The 18,833-nt window shown below is 34.4% G+C and overlaps 1 protein-coding gene across 3 annotated transcripts in view; it reads right to left on the reverse strand.

Moving 5' to 3' along the window:
* The window catches only part of LOC124530373 (GATA-binding factor C-like), an 84,623-nt gene that overhangs the window by 42,093 nt on the left and 23,697 nt on the right, over positions 1-18,833 (reverse strand). For 2 of the 3 annotated variants that reach the window (XM_047104524.1, XM_047104523.1), the window contains 2 exons: positions 11,388-11,924; positions 1,547-1,698 (listed from right to left, as the gene is read on the reverse strand). In XM_047104524.1, coding sequence (XP_046960480.1) covers positions 1,547-1,698; positions 11,388-11,924 — 689 coding nt within the window. The remainder of the gene's footprint in view (positions 1-1,546; positions 1,699-11,387; positions 11,925-18,833) is intronic. The other variant, XM_047104525.1, reaches the window with a different exon arrangement.

Below are 18,833 nucleotides of genomic sequence, written 5' to 3' on the forward strand. Positions count from 1 at the left end.
AAATACATATTATATAAATTTACAAAAAGAATTATTATATTTGTATTATTCTTATCTTATGTCAAAACTGATAACTAATAAGATTGTAAATCACAGATAGTAATACCGAGGCGGTAAATTAAATATATCCACTATGATATTACACAAATAAAATTCATATAAAAATTTAGATAATATTCAAGGCTTTAATTGTTAATTTCATCACTTCATTGTTGACTGTTTTAATATATCTAACAATGAATGTCACATTTACGACTATACCCCTAATTTGTATTGTCAAAAGATTCCCACTTCAATTCTCATTCGTGTCAAGTGCATTTAAGTAATTAGACTATTTTATAATGATTGTTTTAACTATTGCCTCCCAATTATTCTGCTTAACTCCGACAAGGTCTCCGTTTCATAATTGCCTTTATTACATTCTACTTTGAAATAAAAATTTAAACTATTCAACAAATTAATTTGTTACTTATTACGTTTTCGAGTTTTTAAATATTGTAAATCATTCTGTTTATTTCCATAATACTGAATATAAGGATTAACGCCCTCGCCTCCTTGGTTCAGTTCGACTTAAGCATTGTTTCGTAATTTCCCACAACGAAATTAAAAGTGAGAATTCAATCTCCAACGCCGCATTAACGGTAACACTATACAGTACACTGACTTTAAATATTAAAACTACGTCGGTATCATTACATCCGGGTTTAAAAGCCATGACTGAATAAGCTGCTTGGAAATGTTTACGATCCAAAGTCGAGTGAAATTAAAAAACAAAGACAAAACGCTGTAAAGCCACGAACGTATTACCTCTGGACATATTTCCAGTTCAACGTGCAAACGGTCTCCAAGTCCGTTACGAGTGCGCGCGATTATATCATAATGTTTGGACATTACATAATTTAGCGAACAAAAGGCGAATATTTTGAGCCGTACCTCTAGTTTATGTCCGCGGGAAGGGTATTAAGGTAAATTGTACAATTGCGGGCACGGGCCAATCGTTAGCGGCCGCGGACGAACCGGGCCGACGTGACGTCTGAGCGGCGACGTCGCATTGTTTCAGTTTTATGCGTGCCCGACCTTAGATTAAACGTTAACTCGGAGATTTATAGCGGTCATAGACAGGCTAGTTTCGTGGACGGAGAGATCTTTCGACGAAACGCTCAGGTTTCTTAAGAGCCCAATTTGTGTGAGCGCTTAATGCGCTGTCGTGCTCGTATGCATGCCCCGCCTTTTTTATTGCTGCCCCTAACTGTAAACAACACCCATTCTGTGTTTTTGTAAGGCCTTATTCGAGCTTTTAATTGCTATAACTCAATTTAGATTCATTTTCCTACAATAATTATACTAAGAAAATTTCGTTCTATATTTTTATAAGGTGACACAAATATCACGCAAGTACAAACCATATTGTATCGAGATTTACTTCTCATGTACGTTACACAGTACATCAGAACGTATTTCATACTGAATTATTTCGTATTAATAAGCAGACAACGACCTAAGTTAAAAAAGTTTGAAAAACTCATAAAATTGGTCGGATTCTTACACTCACCAGTCTTCGCTTGGGCTTGATGAGGGGTCGGTTCTGTCCGTTCATCTTGTAGTATAACCCGCACGCGTTGCAGAGGTAGTGTCCGGTGCCGTCGCGTCGCCACAGAGGTGTGCTTGTCGCCCCGCAGTTGACGCACTCCCGACCCTCTGTACACACAACAATTATATTTAACACATTATATCTTACATACAATGTTTCCAAATAAGTGGAAAAAAAATCAAAAATTAAAGATCTAATATTTGAAATGGATAAAACTATACTTCTAAATAGAATTGGGTAATATAATGATGACTTAGTAGCAATATATATTTTAAAAGAAATGGTTAATATGTTAATAAAAGTGAATAAACAACAAAAACAATACATAAACCATTAATAAAATAATATGATAGGAAGCGATTTTAAAGTCTTGAATGGATGATTTACCTGTCTCCTGGCAGGCTGGGAAGACGAGAGAAAACACATTCAGAAACATTACCAATCAAATTTCACTATTTACTTAAACATGCAATAACACACGCTATTTAAATACTCTAACATAACCTACGGCTCATGTAGTTACATACTGTATTGCAATTACTTAGAAAAATATAAAAATATTCAATTAACAAGGGAAAGCGAGTCAAGTTTCACTCGTGGAAAAATATCAAGATTTTTTTTAACACGCAAGGAAAAACATGGTGAAAGTAACGTTGCTTATTACTTAAAGCGAATACCCTATAATTAATAAAAATGCTTACAAAGTCTCAAGCAGTACTTATTACCAACATCACAATAAATATATCTAATGCGATCGAAATTTGAAATAAGAATCGAAATGAAATTAAAAATATAAACTACGAAGTCAAAAAAGATCTCTGTTATATTTTAAAAATGCTACAATTAAAATTAGCATTATGTTTATAGGAATACTTGATATATTTTATTCATACATAATACAAACAAAAAGCGAGTTCCTTAAAAAAAAAACATTGCACAAACAGTCGAGAGCGATTTACCAAACAGAGCGTTAAGGAGCCATAAAGTATTACCTACATGCTAATTTTCACTATGTGTAATTGTATTATACGTACACAAGTTATAATTTCAAAGGCAAGCATTTCAACCGTAAAACGCATCCGCAGATCTATAAAAAGGCTTAGTTTAATGGCGTATTTTATATCAATTTTTTTTCATACAAAAGCAATAAATCTAATCTCGAATGTTGAACAAAATATTATTAGATACAAGTACTATCGTAATGGCATGCTCTATTTTAATAAATATACATGCAAATAGTTAGTTAATCAGCCCCAGACGAGTAGCCCTCCGGGAAAATAAGTGTCTCTTCACGCAACTGTTTTAAACTTTTACTCCTTAAATACTTCTTAATACATTTTCCAATTTCGCCAAGGCTAAGATTTGATCTATAATATAACTTTTAAAACTTAGGATGTTGTAATTTTTTTAACGCTAAATCAATTTCACATCGTTCCATTACTCGCGGAGAATATTCATATAGAAAACAAGCCGCCCCTAATCTTTCTCTAAACTCGATTACCAAATCGATTATTTATCGAGATCGATTTAAAAACCCATTTAGTTCGTTCGCATCCTATCTTTAAAACGTGTTCACAGATTATAAATTGAAAATAGAAAAAATATTTCACGCAAAGATGAATTGCGCGTTTTTTTTTTAATATTATTTAAAAAACCCGTCAAAGTTAAACGGAAGTGCGAATCATTATTTCGAACGCAACACGTTTATTGCTCCAGAGACGGTATTGGTGTAGTTTATCGTTAGATATCTACGCGATGATAGTACGTAGGTATGATGCGATCATCAAAGTCCCCAGGCAGACGCTGCCGCGCACTGAATAAATAATGGTTCCCGCGCAGGAATCTAACAAGAAAGGTGAAAGTGGTCGAATATCGAATAGAAAAAACATCCCGACCGAGCTCAGAATGTTTCTCGAGCTTAAGGCAGTATGGCCATTTATCTTTTTTTTATGTAAAACCAGATCACAACCGGCAATTAAATCGCCCGGACCTTATCGAAAACTTATTGCGATCGAACCGACAACTCACTTTTTGGGCTAACCCTTTATTTTTTGTACGTCGATAAAGCCTGTAATTTGTTCCGAGATTTCTAATAAATAAACACCAATAACGATTATTACGAAAAAATAACAGGATATTAAAAGCAACGTGAAGTTTTATGATAGTGTCTCTCGCACGGAGACCTATCAAATTCAATAGTAACATCTCCATTGATTTAAACATTTATGAAAGTCGGACTGGCCTTAGGCGTTAGTGTTTAAATTTACAGCCACCAGCTCTGTCGATATAAGATTCACCCATATTATTAAAGATGGACATTTTTCTTTAATTGGTCGACAGTTGGTACGTCGTTGTAATCCGATTTTTCATCACAAGTTAACTCCTTTAAATTGTGAGAAATATTGTTTCATTTCTGGTCTTGTTTTGACTATCGAATGATCTACCGCCGCTCGCTCACTGGACGTGATTCTGACGTGAAATAAAGATACCATTTAGTGGGCACGTAACGGTGCCTGTCCAGCTAGAGATAAACCTATCCTGAACGACTGCAGAAGTTTGAGCAAAAAATTCCAGTGTTTGTTCAAAATTAGAATGCGGCGCGCTCTTTATTGCCCGGAGTGACGCGCGGTCGTGACGCGGCGATGCTACGTGACCGCGATAAAAGATTTTCATCTGCCATATTTACGTAGCCGAGTGGGCGGTTTTTATTTTTCGAGAGCCTCCGAGAGAGCGCACTCCGGCCTCGAAGAGTGCGCACAAAGTTTTCACACGCCCCTCTCGCGCTGGGAAAATATCTCATCGTATTAACCCTTTAGGACTGCTGACGTCGCAACTAACGGATAAATCTAAACTCTCTGGAACTATCGATGCGTTCAATAAAAGAAGACCGAATGTTACTCCTGAATGAAATCTCGCCATAAAAACTGGAACATAGTCACGTATAGCGCTTATACGAAGCCGGGTAATGTAATTTAAATGAAGGACTAATTTGCTCCCGTCTACCGTGACGCGCTCTCTCGGCGCATCGGCCCATCAACACGTAACGGTGAGGCTATTTTGCATACAAACCATTAAATTATTGCTTAAAACTTATTCTCTGTTGCGCCACAGAGGCTGTTATTACGCCTTAATTGTAGGTCTGTATGCAAATAGAAAATTGTATTCTCGTCGATGATCTTTGCTAGTTTTATTCAGTGTTTTTCACAGAATAGATAATTTAATATATTATCTTATTAGATATCAGCTACAGTGAGGATGACAAGGCTATGCATAGGCGAAGCGGAGGAATAAAGTCATTTTTCACGGCGCCTGCACAGACCAATACTGCAGCGCTCATATTTGCATTGGTTATTATCATACGGTCAGATAATTACGTGTGACGCCACTGCAACGAGCGGTTGCATCGAACCCTGTATAATTATACACATCGGTGATATGACGCGAGCTTATTAAGACGGCTGATCGTGTCCGTGAGGGATATTTTGCTATCTAAAGAAGCCGAACGTTTTATTTCTCTACAACAATTTAATAATACATCATTTTAATATAGAAATAATATTGATACTAAAATAATCGTTGTTATAATCATATCTAGATGGTAATAAAGGGTGTACGAACCCATTAATTACATAAATACAAAACACATTTAGCGGCCTGCAAGTACACTTTTATAATGAATTAATCACTGAAGTTCCGCCGAAGTCATATGCAAATTTCGAGTGTTGCATTGTATCCCACACTGTAGCGCTGTACAGACAGACCGTGACGGACCACTGTATTGTTACCTACCGCATATTGTTAAGTACAAGAATATTTAACACAAAATATTCATTAGTGGCTCGTTTCCAAACAGCTCGATAAATCTCTTTGTACTCTTAAAGAACTATCAAAACATGTAATTACCTACATAGAATTTTATTTCGTACCAAGAAACCTTGAACAAATAGAATTTATAAACTACAGTTTACATTTTGAATTTAAATATATGTAGAGATTAAAGATATGTATGTCATTTCTACTGCTAACCTAGTAAAATAGCGATATAAATTACTCTATGACTGAATGTTGTATGCACTCGATATTGATATAAATATAAAGTATAGCTTCTCTGTATTGTAATTGGGAGTTCGCCTTATAAGTAAATTAAATATCATCAACATTATCTATGCGAAATAGTACGGAGATGATCTGTTAAATTATTACAGTATGATTCTAATATGAAAGAATCGCACTCAACAAAAATAATAACACACTAAGAGAGCCGTCCCGGCTTCATTCCTCTTAGCCGGCGTGGCGTACAATCACACACGACGGAAAAACCATCTCGTATTTTTTATACAATTTTAATATTTACATCAACTACATAGAGATCATAATTACATGCATTCTTTTGGGCAGTTGAACATAACTTTTTTCGTGAAATGTACGAGTCCGCTAATTGGTTGCGCAACTTTCTGCGAAACATCTTTGTTGCTGCAACACTACGTGAGTTGCATAGAAACAGTCGTTTTGTATTATAGTTTGGATAAAAACAGTCTATTATGAGTCATAAGACCTTTCGTTAAGGACTAGCTAAAGGTGCAACGGACTCGAGATACGATGCATTTGAATTATCGTTGAAACACTGGAATTGTAGTTTAAATTAAATGCCATTTAAGTGAACGTACCGAACGTATTGTTTTAGAAAGTACACAAAGAAACCATTTAGAAGTTTAAATTTACTATTGGATCATTGTATTTGTCTTTAACTTAGATTAAATTTTATAAAATTGCATAGAACAAGAGATGTTTTCCTTGAATGTTCCAAATATTATGGCTTAAAGGTTTAGGAACGAAAAAAGCAACTGTAAACGGTTTTAACAATAACAAATGATATTAACAAACAATTGTGATAGATTGAAAATTTTAATTTCTTCTAAAATCCGCTTGTTTTATTGCACTACAGCGAGGTCAGATCGGCAACAATGGAATGGGCTACATCCGGGCAGCCGCATTATCATAATATTGCTTCCAACAAAGAACATAAAACACAGAAATACCATCAGTTAGTTTACTATAATACTTTTAAATCATTATTATATTTTTGGTACTCAGTGTCATTCTCTAGGCAAAATAAGTGATGCTATTTCTGTCAGCTTTCGCCATCTTTGCTTATTACCAAGAATCCGACGCTATGTATAAATTTGGGCCTATAGCATCAATTTATGCGCAGTTTGAACGTCCACTCAATACTATGTTTAGTGGTTAAGAAATTTATCGAATTATAAAGAACTATCACGCGTCTGCGAATATTTAATTATAAAAAATTGACCAAATTAAATACGTTAATTACTAACGATTTTTTTTATTTTTATTAATGATCCGATTCTCATTAGGTATATTTAACTTTACCAACATTATAATTGTATTAGTTTATATTTGGGTGTATGATACACACTCGCACGAATCGATGGATCTAGTACATTATACCATGGAATATATAGGATACCTAGACGCTATTGTTTAATTAAAGAAAAAACTATGATTTAAATGTACCTATGCCTAACGAAGCGGGTTGATTGCGGCCGGCGATTAATTATTATACAATTTACATAAAACAATACATTGAAAATGGAAGCATTTGTTAAGTGATCATAAGTGTGGTTAACTATTTTAATTATGTAATAAATAAAAGTGATTATATTTGACATCCACATCGGCCTTGTTAGCAAATAAACATCCTGAATGAATATCGAACGAGGCTTTCGCAAATGTTTTCCTTGAACCTAGTTTTAGAGGTCGGGCGCGTTTACTCGGAATTCCTTAACACAAACATACCTCTTAATGAAGTTTGAATATGATAAACGAATTAAAAATATAAATATGCAAAGTCTATTTTTACTTATAGCAGAGAACTGAACTCCAGTGAACGGAAAGTGATTGACTTTTCGTATAGTACGACACAAATTAGATGTAGCATCGGAAAATGCAATGTAATGAAAATAAAACCGATTACTGCCCATTTACACGACCAATAGAAATAGCTCCCTATAGCGCCATTCGACGCTATTCGTCGCTATAGATTCACGCGTCAGAGAAAGCAAGTGCATGTTAATCGACGCGTCAAATTAACGAATATATTATTCCATATGATATTACAAGTTATTACATTTGTGTAAAGATCATATTCACATGAGAAATAAATATTGATAACTTGGGATAGCGTACTCAATTCGGATGTGATCGGTTTTACGAATTTTGCCGATGCGACATCTAAGTTGTGTCGTACTATACCTTCTTTAATTTATTGGAATACAAAAACGTCACGTATGGTGCGTCATATTCATTCATAGATTACACTGCAACAATATAAAACCTCTTTAGACGTCAATATAGGATAACATGAATCTTGTGCCGATGGTATACAACAAAATATTCCAAGAGCGGTAATCGAAATCGAGTGTTGCAGAAAGAACCGATGAGTTACGGTCTAATAGATAATGTTAAGGCTACCAATAAATCCTCAATTCTTATTGTGAATACGTTAACTGAATAGCGAGTGTGACTTCAACTAACATTTTCCTTGAACCCAGATTTAGAGGTCGGGCACGTTTACTAAGAACTACCGCAAAAGTTCAACATTACGAATGAATATCGAGTTAAAATCGTCATTAAAATTATATCAACAAAAACTTTAAATTTGATGTAAAAATAGTTCGAATGAAGTATTTAAAATCAATATCACAGCGGGGGTCGGTACAATTATTTATTGTACTTGTACTAACAAGTATACAATGTCATAAATATAAACGAGGTGTTACACGTAGAATTAATGTTCGATCAAGACTCTATTCAGTAGCGTAAGAATACAGTTATAAATAACAAAAATTCATAACTGTTTATCAATTGCCTTTACAATTTAAAATATTCAAGAATTACGCTTTAAGTTTTTTTTTTTTTTAACAAACAGTGACAAGAACGCGTTCGCTTTAGAACCAGTTGTTAAAGCTTATTATGAGAAATTATTATAAAGACCGTAATAATCATTTAGAATAATACGAATTAATATAACTACAATAAAACAATCTTCTAATACCTATACAAGATTGTTTTAAATTTCGAACATTATTTTGACTTATTACAGAGATTACTCATCAAATTTAAATATATCCCGTGTATTCGTTAGATTAACTATTTAAATATTTTTGTTAATAATTATCCGTTATATAGTCGCTACGATTCTATGTAAAGTTCCTTAATCGAATGAATTATGTGTATTTGTAGACGACAATAAATAAAATAAATAATAAGCAATTCTTTCTAAGTAATATTCAGGTAGCGATACCAACCGCTCTAATAACATTTCGGTTTAAACAGAGGCGAATATCATCCAAGTCCCTAACGAAGTACGCCATTACTATTCGAATGATTGCCGATGTACCAGCGATCTATAAATCATCACATAATTCAATAAGAATTGCGATTTCCGCCACCGATAAGAGCGGTATGATTATAATCGCGAGACGGCTTATTGACAACGCGGTTCTACTTTTTCTATCGTAATTAACGCCGTCTTTTTCACTACGAATCTAATTATCCATGAGAAACCCATTAACGAGATTAGATCCACGCCCGTGAGATCGGAACATGTTAATCAAAGTTGAAATTTCACAAATTATTGAATAACCATAATTGTGCTAAATTGAATGTTGGCATTAAATTTAATGTAAATTAAAGTCTTTAATGAGAGACAATAAACGAGCGCCTTTTGTTCCCTACCATTGTCAATGCTTAACTATGAGAGTTATAATTACATATTTATGTATAAAATAAAGCGAACGTAATACAATTACTGTTGAGTAATTCTCAGTTATATGAATATTCGTCATATTATTGTGCTGGTTATTGCGAAAACTTGGTACAATTGTTGAGGTAACAATGGTCGCATTAGGAGCAGAGGTTAGTGGAACAATATTACGCGAATATAAGTTTTAATTGCATCTCCGAATTCGGTGTCTAATGTGTACAAATACACACATACATAAGTACGTTTATTGTTCAAAGATAATTATAGTGTTATTTAAATTAAAGAATACTAATTAACTCGCCATTTTTATACATAAATTAAACATTTTATACGGAATTCTATATTTAGATTCCGTTTATGAAATTAAAAACACTTCTCCAAAGTTAAATATTTTTGTAAATGTGAATTTTATTTAAGAAGTCGTAATGTATATTTGTTATTGATTGTTTTAATTTAAATAAAAAAAAGATTTAATTATATCGTTTTAGTAAAACGTAGGTACGAAAGCGAGTAATTAATATGTAATTTCGAGTTACGGTGAGTTAATCTTACATATTTAAATATAAAGCAAACAAAGATGAGATGGCGATTCCATAAAAAGTTAATTCAGAAGATTGTCTTGAAAATTAAATAGAAATCCCCTTATCCGTTAAAACTCACGCAAAAACAATAGCTCTACAATTAGATAATGGGAAACCGACGAACTCGACTCACAGAAAATAATCAGCATGTTAACAACGATAGTTTTATCATTGTACAACATTAGGGTTTTTTTTATAATTGAAACGCAGGCAGGCTCGTTCACCATTGATATTAGCACTGTGAGAAATGTCACACTTCCTCATACTCAACCTTCAAACCGGAACAGAAGTGCAAAGTATTACTATGTGATGTTTGAATTAATTATGAAAAGGTTGTTTCTTTGCACAATATCTCATCACAAAATATTTACATAAATATGTAAAGATATCCCTTATTTATGATGACAGAGATGTATATTCAATATACATACACTTGGGTTACTTTTTATAAATTTCTCAAAACGATATTAAAAATTATAAAATCGCAAATTATACCTAATTATGATTAAAAAATTGTTTTGAATATAATTTTAACTAAATTAATATTTTCATATTCTTAATTAAAATAATATTTTTGCATATAAACAATGCAATAAATTGCATGTAAAAGAGTCCGGATTTAAAACGGTATATTTCGTCAGTATATTATTCATATCTGAATTAATTAACGTGACTGCGTTTTGAATTTATTATTTACACAGACAGTTAAGGTCTCGAGCTAGGTCATAACTTTTCAAACTAAACAGCGAAACTCACCTACCGGAGTTATATGCAAGTATGCCAAACCTAAGCGTTCAGATTAAAATAGTTATAAGTTCAATCTTTCTCAATTTAATACTTTATGTTCAACGTAATTAGATATTAGGTTAATGTATATATAATGTTAGTAACCTCCACCGATTTAGTTGTTAAACCAAGCGTTAATCTCGTGACACCAACAAGAAACCACCGTGATGTACAAAAAACCGTGTAACCATCCCCAGTGCATCCACGCTTATCAGACCACATCATTTCCACAAATAGTAATCGAATAGAAATTAACTTTAAGTGTATGCCGTCGAATTAATCATGGCGCCCGATGCGACACAGCAATGAAATTCTAATTATAGCTACTTTAGCGCCCACCATCTCGTTACCGACCGAGCGAATAGACCAATTATATTATTTGATTTCACTGATTAGCAACTACGGATTTGGAAAGCAGTATTTAGATCTAATCGAAATGAAAATTGACTTCAAGAAGAAAATCAGCGACATCATTAGTTCGTTTGTAGTCATCGTTAGGCACTTGTAGGTATGTACGTATGTACTTATATATTTTAGTACATATCTAGGCATACCGTCTCGTGTCAGTGATCGGATAAGCGTGAGGACATGTATGTGAGTGCGAGCGAGGGCAGTGCAGTGCGTTCGGTCCGCGCGGACTCACCGGCGCTAGTTCGCGTCTTGTTCGGTCGCGGTTTACTCTGCTGCTGCCCGCTATAACCCTTCCCCTGGTAGTTGTAGTAGTCGCCGGCGGCGGCGTTGTATTGCGTGTTGTATTCCCCAGAGGGCTGACTCTCCTGGGGACACGAGTCCGGCTGCGCACCTTCACGTTGCTTGGAGGGCGGCGCGCCCATCATGGGCTTGACGTCACCGCAGAGCGGCAGCTCCTGCTGCTGCTGCATGAAAGCGACGCTCATCGCCGTGGCGTGCGCGACGGCCGCTTGGTAATCTTGCTGACCGAGCGCTGCCGCGGCGACGGAGTCGGGCGTGGAGTCTTTCGGTGGCGTAGGAGGGAATGAGAACAGGGGATGGGGATGAGGGTGCTGCGCTGGGGAGAGAGGCTTGTCGTTGGGCGCGCTATCCTGTTGGAAGCCGCCGCCCCAAGCGCCACTGCCCAAGGCTTTGGAGTCTAGCCAGGGGTGAAGCGGTGTGTGAAAGTGTGGCCTGCACACCTGCCCGCTGCCGCCGCTTAGCGTCCGACCTGAACAAAAAATATATAACTCATTACAAAACCACACATCTATTTTGAATATACCAAATTTAGTTACAATAAATACCTAGCAATAAAAAAATGTATATTGTACTATATTGTATTAGGTAACAATCATCTTTTTGTAAAAAAGGAACAGTTTATAAATATCCAATTGCTAGGCTCAGTCCTATAAAAAACTTTAACCTAAAGCTTCAGTGAAATCAATTGTTTTATAAAATATTAGTATTCCCAAAAGTTAGCGGCACTAAACTATATAAGCCCAGCTGACAAAGATCGACCGATAGCCGAGTCATTGTCCGAACTAACCATCATTAGGGCGGACAATTTGGAGGCGTTACGACCCGCCCGTGATACCGAAATTAATATCATTTGAACTCAACAACTCTTTCACACGACATCTCTATTCTTCAAAATTAACATGACCATGAATAATCTAAGCTTTAATGCGTATTTGATAAACAAATAACCTCTATAATAGCGCTGTGGTCGCGTTGGTTGCGCGCGAGAACAAAGGCGGGCCATTCCGAAATATTACAAAAGTCGTGTCACAACAACGGCCAATTAAAATAGTGGGCCAACTGGAAATTTCATTAATTAAATACTCAGCGTCTGTACACAGCCGTGATTAGTTTCGTATCATATGTACTTATTTATATAATGAGGAAAGCAGATTATAATTAACTTATTATATGCGTTGTGATTTCTGAAAGACATCCACAAAAAAATTGGTTAAGATTATTCTCATGTTTTAACAGAACTATTACTATTGTTTTTCAAACAATAAAATATTTACTATACAAACGATTAATATATAATTTACAATTTCATATTCAATGTAGAAAAAGAAACGGTAAAGTTTATAAAAGCAAAAGTAACGCGTCAATATATGTAAGTTTAAATAAAACACGTATACGAAATCACCCTATTCAATTTATTCAGCAATTATTATTTAACATTGAACGCAAACATATGTACAATGCAAGGGCAATGATAATTGTACGATTGAAACTCGCGGATTGGTGGATCTACACGGGGGGACCATCCCTTGTCTATACCCTTATAAAATAAAACAGGGTAAGAACTGTACTCTATGGTCTGCCTGCGGCGCACTGCGGGTAACTAATAGTTGGTTCAAATCGAAACCTATATTTATTTCATATCGATATAAATCTATAAATAATACATTGTATTTTTCTTACAAAGTTGCGAAGTGCATAGTTGGTGTTTTATTTCTGTTTTCGATTCTTTTATGTAATATATACTTATAACAAAAAAAATATTGCTTTAAAGCAATGGCACAGCTATAATAACGTATTGAAAAATCAATTTCGTTGAACAATTTAAATTTTATTTTTAGAACAGACATGATCGGACGTCCGTTTTCTATTCCATTTTTAAATCTAAGAAAAAGTTTTAACTTAGCAAAGACAGACATAAAACTTGACTTAATCGTACAAATTAAGTAGAACTGTGTTATTGCCGATACAAATTAATTATATAAATTTATTCTTAATTGGCCTCGATTCCTTATCTTAACTACCTTTCTTATCTATAATTTAGTTTCCTAAATTTATTTAAACATGACAATAACGCCTTGACCTTACAAAAAAAAAGTAAAAGAAACCAACGCATATCGTATTACTTTTATTTTTTACTAAACAAAATAGAAAACAGATAATATAAAGATTATAAATAAAAAGATTACCTACTAATATTTTTTTATGTTCAAAATAACACCAACAATGGAGGCTTTACTTAACCCATTAAAAATAGTATTACTATAATAATAGGAATATGATTTAAATTCAAAAGCTTTTATTTTACGAAGAAATACACTTTTTTAAATAATGTCAAAACTCACACATCCAAAAAGATATACCTAAGTGTTATTATACATGTGTGCATAAAATAAACGAATAACGATGACTAACTACAACATCAAGTCAACAATATCGATTAAATGGAAAACGTGTCCTTTTTTAAGTCTCAACACCGATTTGTTGATGTTATAAACTATCTGCTTAATAAAACTGGGTCTTACGTGCCTCGTTTGCAACGATCTGCCCGCATCGAGTAGATCCAGGTGCTGATCGTAGCGAGAGATTACCAGAGATTCTTATCAGAGCGCCCGTAGTCGAAAAAAAAAGTGAATTTAGTATTGCTCGTCGAAATATTAATTAGTTCTCGTGGTTGTCATCTTGAAAGCTATAGATTTATTCGCCCTTTTCTTTTACTGTAGGAATTTAATGAAATGTATATTGGAAATAATAATATCGATTAAGAAGCAAATTGATGATTTACCTACACCCACATATAGGAACTTCATGATAAATTTAATAAAAAACGCTCAACAACGCTCTACCAAACGCAATCATATTGTTATAGTACCTACTCATATTAATAGTTATAAAAGTAAATATATTGTTATATTCAATGGTTTATTTAAATCTTTGTAATGTTTAGTATATTGTTCGTCATTACAGCAAACACGAAATAAAACAATAATCAGTCGCCAGCGTCACATTAAGCCGAGTACACACACAACGTTTTGACAGCGTCCACGACACCGGCAGCCACCCCTCGTTCACAATGCCACCAGCGATGGCAACCCGATAACGTATGAATAATTCCTGTTATCGCACCATCTCGCCACATGCCCTACCTGCCCCATACCATGATGACAAAATCGGCAAACGATGCGACTCTATAATATGTGACTCGAACAAAACATCGAAATGGAATTGTTCGGGCGCGTATCATAGTACGGGGGCTGCCGACGCTTTTTATTCATTAGATCAGCTAGTTTCGGCCATTGTGTCGGATATGTGTGCTAAGCCTTGATTGTTTGGGGATTTTGCAGCAGATTTAATTATTTTCATTTTATAATAAAGAATATCATGTCCGTTGAATATATTTTAGTTTAAATACCAACTTGGCATTATTTCGACTTATTTATATAAAGAATACAATTTTCAAATAAAAATACACATTACATACAAAAATATACATTAAGAAATTATCGATATTTAATATATTACGGAAACATGAAATTATTAATGTATTTTGAAGATGTTTAATCATTTTAGTTATTTAATTTAGGAAAAACTGCGATCGATGAATTTAATTAAAGTAAATAATAAATTAAATCATAAACCAATCATAGCAAATTCTCACAGCCGGCAAACAAAACACCGGAATTGAACCCCAACCCCTGCCCCCATGTACCCCCGGCAGATGCAGCCCGAGATCTTATCATCACGTCGCGCCACAGGGCACTGAAAGTGTTGTTCAAATTGACGGTAAGTTTATTCTGTAACGGTTTTTGTGAGGCCCCTTTTAAATAATCACAGCCTTAATAATACCGAAAATGTTAATTTGCAACTGTTTTTTGTTAAATATACATTAAACAATGTTGCCATAAACATGATACTTTAATTTGGTTTAACACGTTCAAATTTAGAAATTTAAATAGTAAAAACGATCAATAACATTTTAAATTAAGAACATACATAGCTACAGATTATAAAATGATGAAATTCTCCTCAGTTAAGTAGGTTAAGAATTATGGAATAGGATCTTTTTTTGAGTTACCTTTTTTTAAGTAGCTTAAAATACTTAATAGACAATAATAAATAAGTGTATTAAATAATTTTACTTTATATACAGCGAAGCAATCAGGCTCAACTATGAAATCTAATAATAATTTACTGAGTAAATTATTTAAATTGAAACCGAATTACGAAAATCGAAATGTATTTACTTTTAATGTTTTTTAACCTAATATTATACATTCACGACGTAATCGATATTGACCCAAATAAATAGCTAATAACGTTTCACAAATCATTTATCGCTAATACTACTTAGGTACTTATATTCGTATTATGTAAGTTTTTGACAAAAACATAACTAACTTGATGAAAACTTCCTTGCGATAATCCACGAGTTAATTCATAAGAAAAATGAGGAATTGCAATTGTATCTTAAGTTTTCATTCAAAAATTATTAATCGTTTCAAAACGCATTGGTTTATTGGTTTCTCAATTATTATTGTATTTTAAGGCGTGGTCTGACAGCCAGCCCTTCTTATATGCTCCTTCGCGCTGGGAAACGCACCCTACTCACCTTAATACACACGCAAGTAGGTAGGTTAGGTACCTACGTTCTACATTATAACAATTGTAGGTACCTATTTATTAATTATCGATAAATAAAAGCTATTTTTTTTTAATTCACTAAATGATACATTCGTTGCGTAATTAAATACAATGTAGCGTTATTCCTATATCCTGACAATTATTTTATGGCATTTTAATATTAGATTAAATGATCTCGGCAGCGAGAACACAGGAACAGCGTAATCTTTATTTATGAATAATTAATATTAATGTCATTAGTCTTAGAGACTAAATAAAATGTATCAAGTGTAGAAATAGTGTATCGTGAGAAAGTTCCCAGCGAGCGCCAAGGCCATCCGGGCAGCGTCGTCCAGTCTGCCGCGGTTTATTTGCACGGCCGCGGCGCATCCGAATGCGGAGTGCGTGCTGGCGCGTGTGTCGCCGGCTTAACCGGCAACACGCACGCCAACTTATCCCTTCGAGTTATTGTCTTTAGTAGTGTTATCCTTTGTTCCAGCACCATATCATTATGTACTTCGTCATCGGCGATCCCGTGACCCTTATGCCGTGCGTTGTAAACGCTACAATTCCCCGACATGCGTCTCTTGTGAAATGTCCGACGTGTTAGCGAATGATAAATGTAGGCGTCAGTATCGCGTATCGGATCTCGCCGTTCGCACGCCGAATTAATTTTAATTTATTGATCGTCGTATCGACGCCAAGTATTTTAGGTACCTACTAAGGCAGACCAGCGGTCGCTTGTTTAATGACTATTAACAACAATGTGTATAAAAAGTTAAAGTAACTGATACTAATTCAATTTAAGTGGGAAATTGCAAAAAACCCTGATGACAGCGTGACTTTGGTCCTGGTCGCCGTAGGTACCTACCGTTACACGACACACGTGGAAAAATAGGTGTCGAATTCGCAAAAGATGAAAAACGAACTCTGTCGCGATAGAAACGCGTAATTTATTGAAATATATTCATTAACATCGTGAGAATTATGCAATTTTAAACCTCGACATGATATTATTAAAAGTAATTTAAAATTTATTTGCCTTTGACGCTTCTGATAAGTTTTTCTTATAATTTAAAAAGCGTTCGGAATGTATTATTTTAACATATGTTAGTCTAACATAATCTTTAGATTAATATATCAAATTTACATACAGCGAGGTTAAACATGTATCGACAAGCACGACATTATTATACTTTTAAAATATATTAACGTTAATTTTTTATCTATACTTTCAACACGTCTAATGGCTTCATTAACATCCGCTGATAAATTGAAAAAGCATAAACATGTAACTATACATTGATAGATATAATTGACGTAAATATAACAAACAATAACAGTTTCAATAAAAAACTACGAAACTGAATTCAAACAAATACCGACGATTTATGTAATATAATCATATTACATTTACATAAAACATTTCATTGATCCGAAACAAAAAATATAAATTCTACGAAAATTATTCTGAATGTAAATAAATAAGTCTTTATTACACAATGGAAATTTTAATTTAAACTGACATAAGAAAAGGATTTTAATTAATTTAATTTATTACTGTTTAGCGAAGAATCCGAAGTAAAGTAAAACAATGCCAGTCTTACTTTGATTATTTTTAGTACTTTAGGTAAAGTTCACAAAGGAATAAGTACCTCAAATAAGTCATGCACATTGGATCATTACTTAGGTGCGACGTGCCAGTAATCCACTGTTTAGTTTTTGCTTAACGTGTTGTTTAAGCATAAATAAATAGAATTAAAGAATTTAACGTATGCAAAAATCGGCTCTATTGCGAAGTCACAAATGTCAACGTCGTGAAACAAGCTTTGAAACACTTTTCATGTTTGCAAGTGCTTTAGTCGTATGTTTAGGTACAGGCAGACTATTGTAAGCGCTTCTAAGTTACGCCACACATGTAGTTGATATCATTTACATTTATGTAACCATTATGCGCCGATTCAATACAAAGTATCCTTCTAATTCTTATAAGTGTTGTACTTGTACACCCAAAAAATGTTTTACGAGCTCAACACTCGCGTCCCGAATGGTAAATCGTTCGCCCGGGCGGTCACCTCACGTTACGTTTTGATTGGATTATAATGCTTTTATATTACGATTCTTATTATTACGGTTGGCTACCGTGGCGTGTGACAGGCGACGTCGGGAATAACAACTAGTGACGGTGAGCGGAAGAACGTTCGCCCGAACGACAAGCCTCGCGTCGATCGATTCGAACTTGAGCCCGCTTAATATCCGGGTTCAATTTTACTAGTCGATATTCCGTTTGACGAATTCGCTGCGTGGAGAAGTTTTAATTAGGCTCTGTGAAATTATCGATTTATTCGATTACGTAACCGTTTAATATATATAGATAAGACTTCCGTTTCTTTAATTGCAAATTTTGGGACTGGTTTACCTAAACTCATTATGTAATGTAAAGGTTTAATTTTCGAATTGATAATGTGGAGTGTCAGTCTTCATAAACGACAGGAGCCGTTAAGCCGAATCGGATTATGCCGAGTGTAGATTTGAGTCGTCGTGGGTGTCTCGCAGTGATTTATAGCCCCGTATCGAAGCTATAAAGTTCCTCTACACATAACGCGTTGCTGTTAATAAAGATGAATTGTGAAACGCTTAAAACAGCGGGCAACTGATCAACGAACGATTGTTTTGTGAATTGGTACGGGGAAACTGGTTTCTAATCGACGCTGCGTCGCATTCGCCGTCTCTTTACTACCTTATTAGATATGTGAACTTT

This window comes from Vanessa cardui, chromosome 6, assembly GCF_905220365.1.
Source record: "Vanessa cardui chromosome 6, ilVanCard2.1, whole genome shotgun sequence".
NCBI classification, from domain to species: Eukaryota; Metazoa; Arthropoda; class Insecta; order Lepidoptera; family Nymphalidae; genus Vanessa; species Vanessa cardui.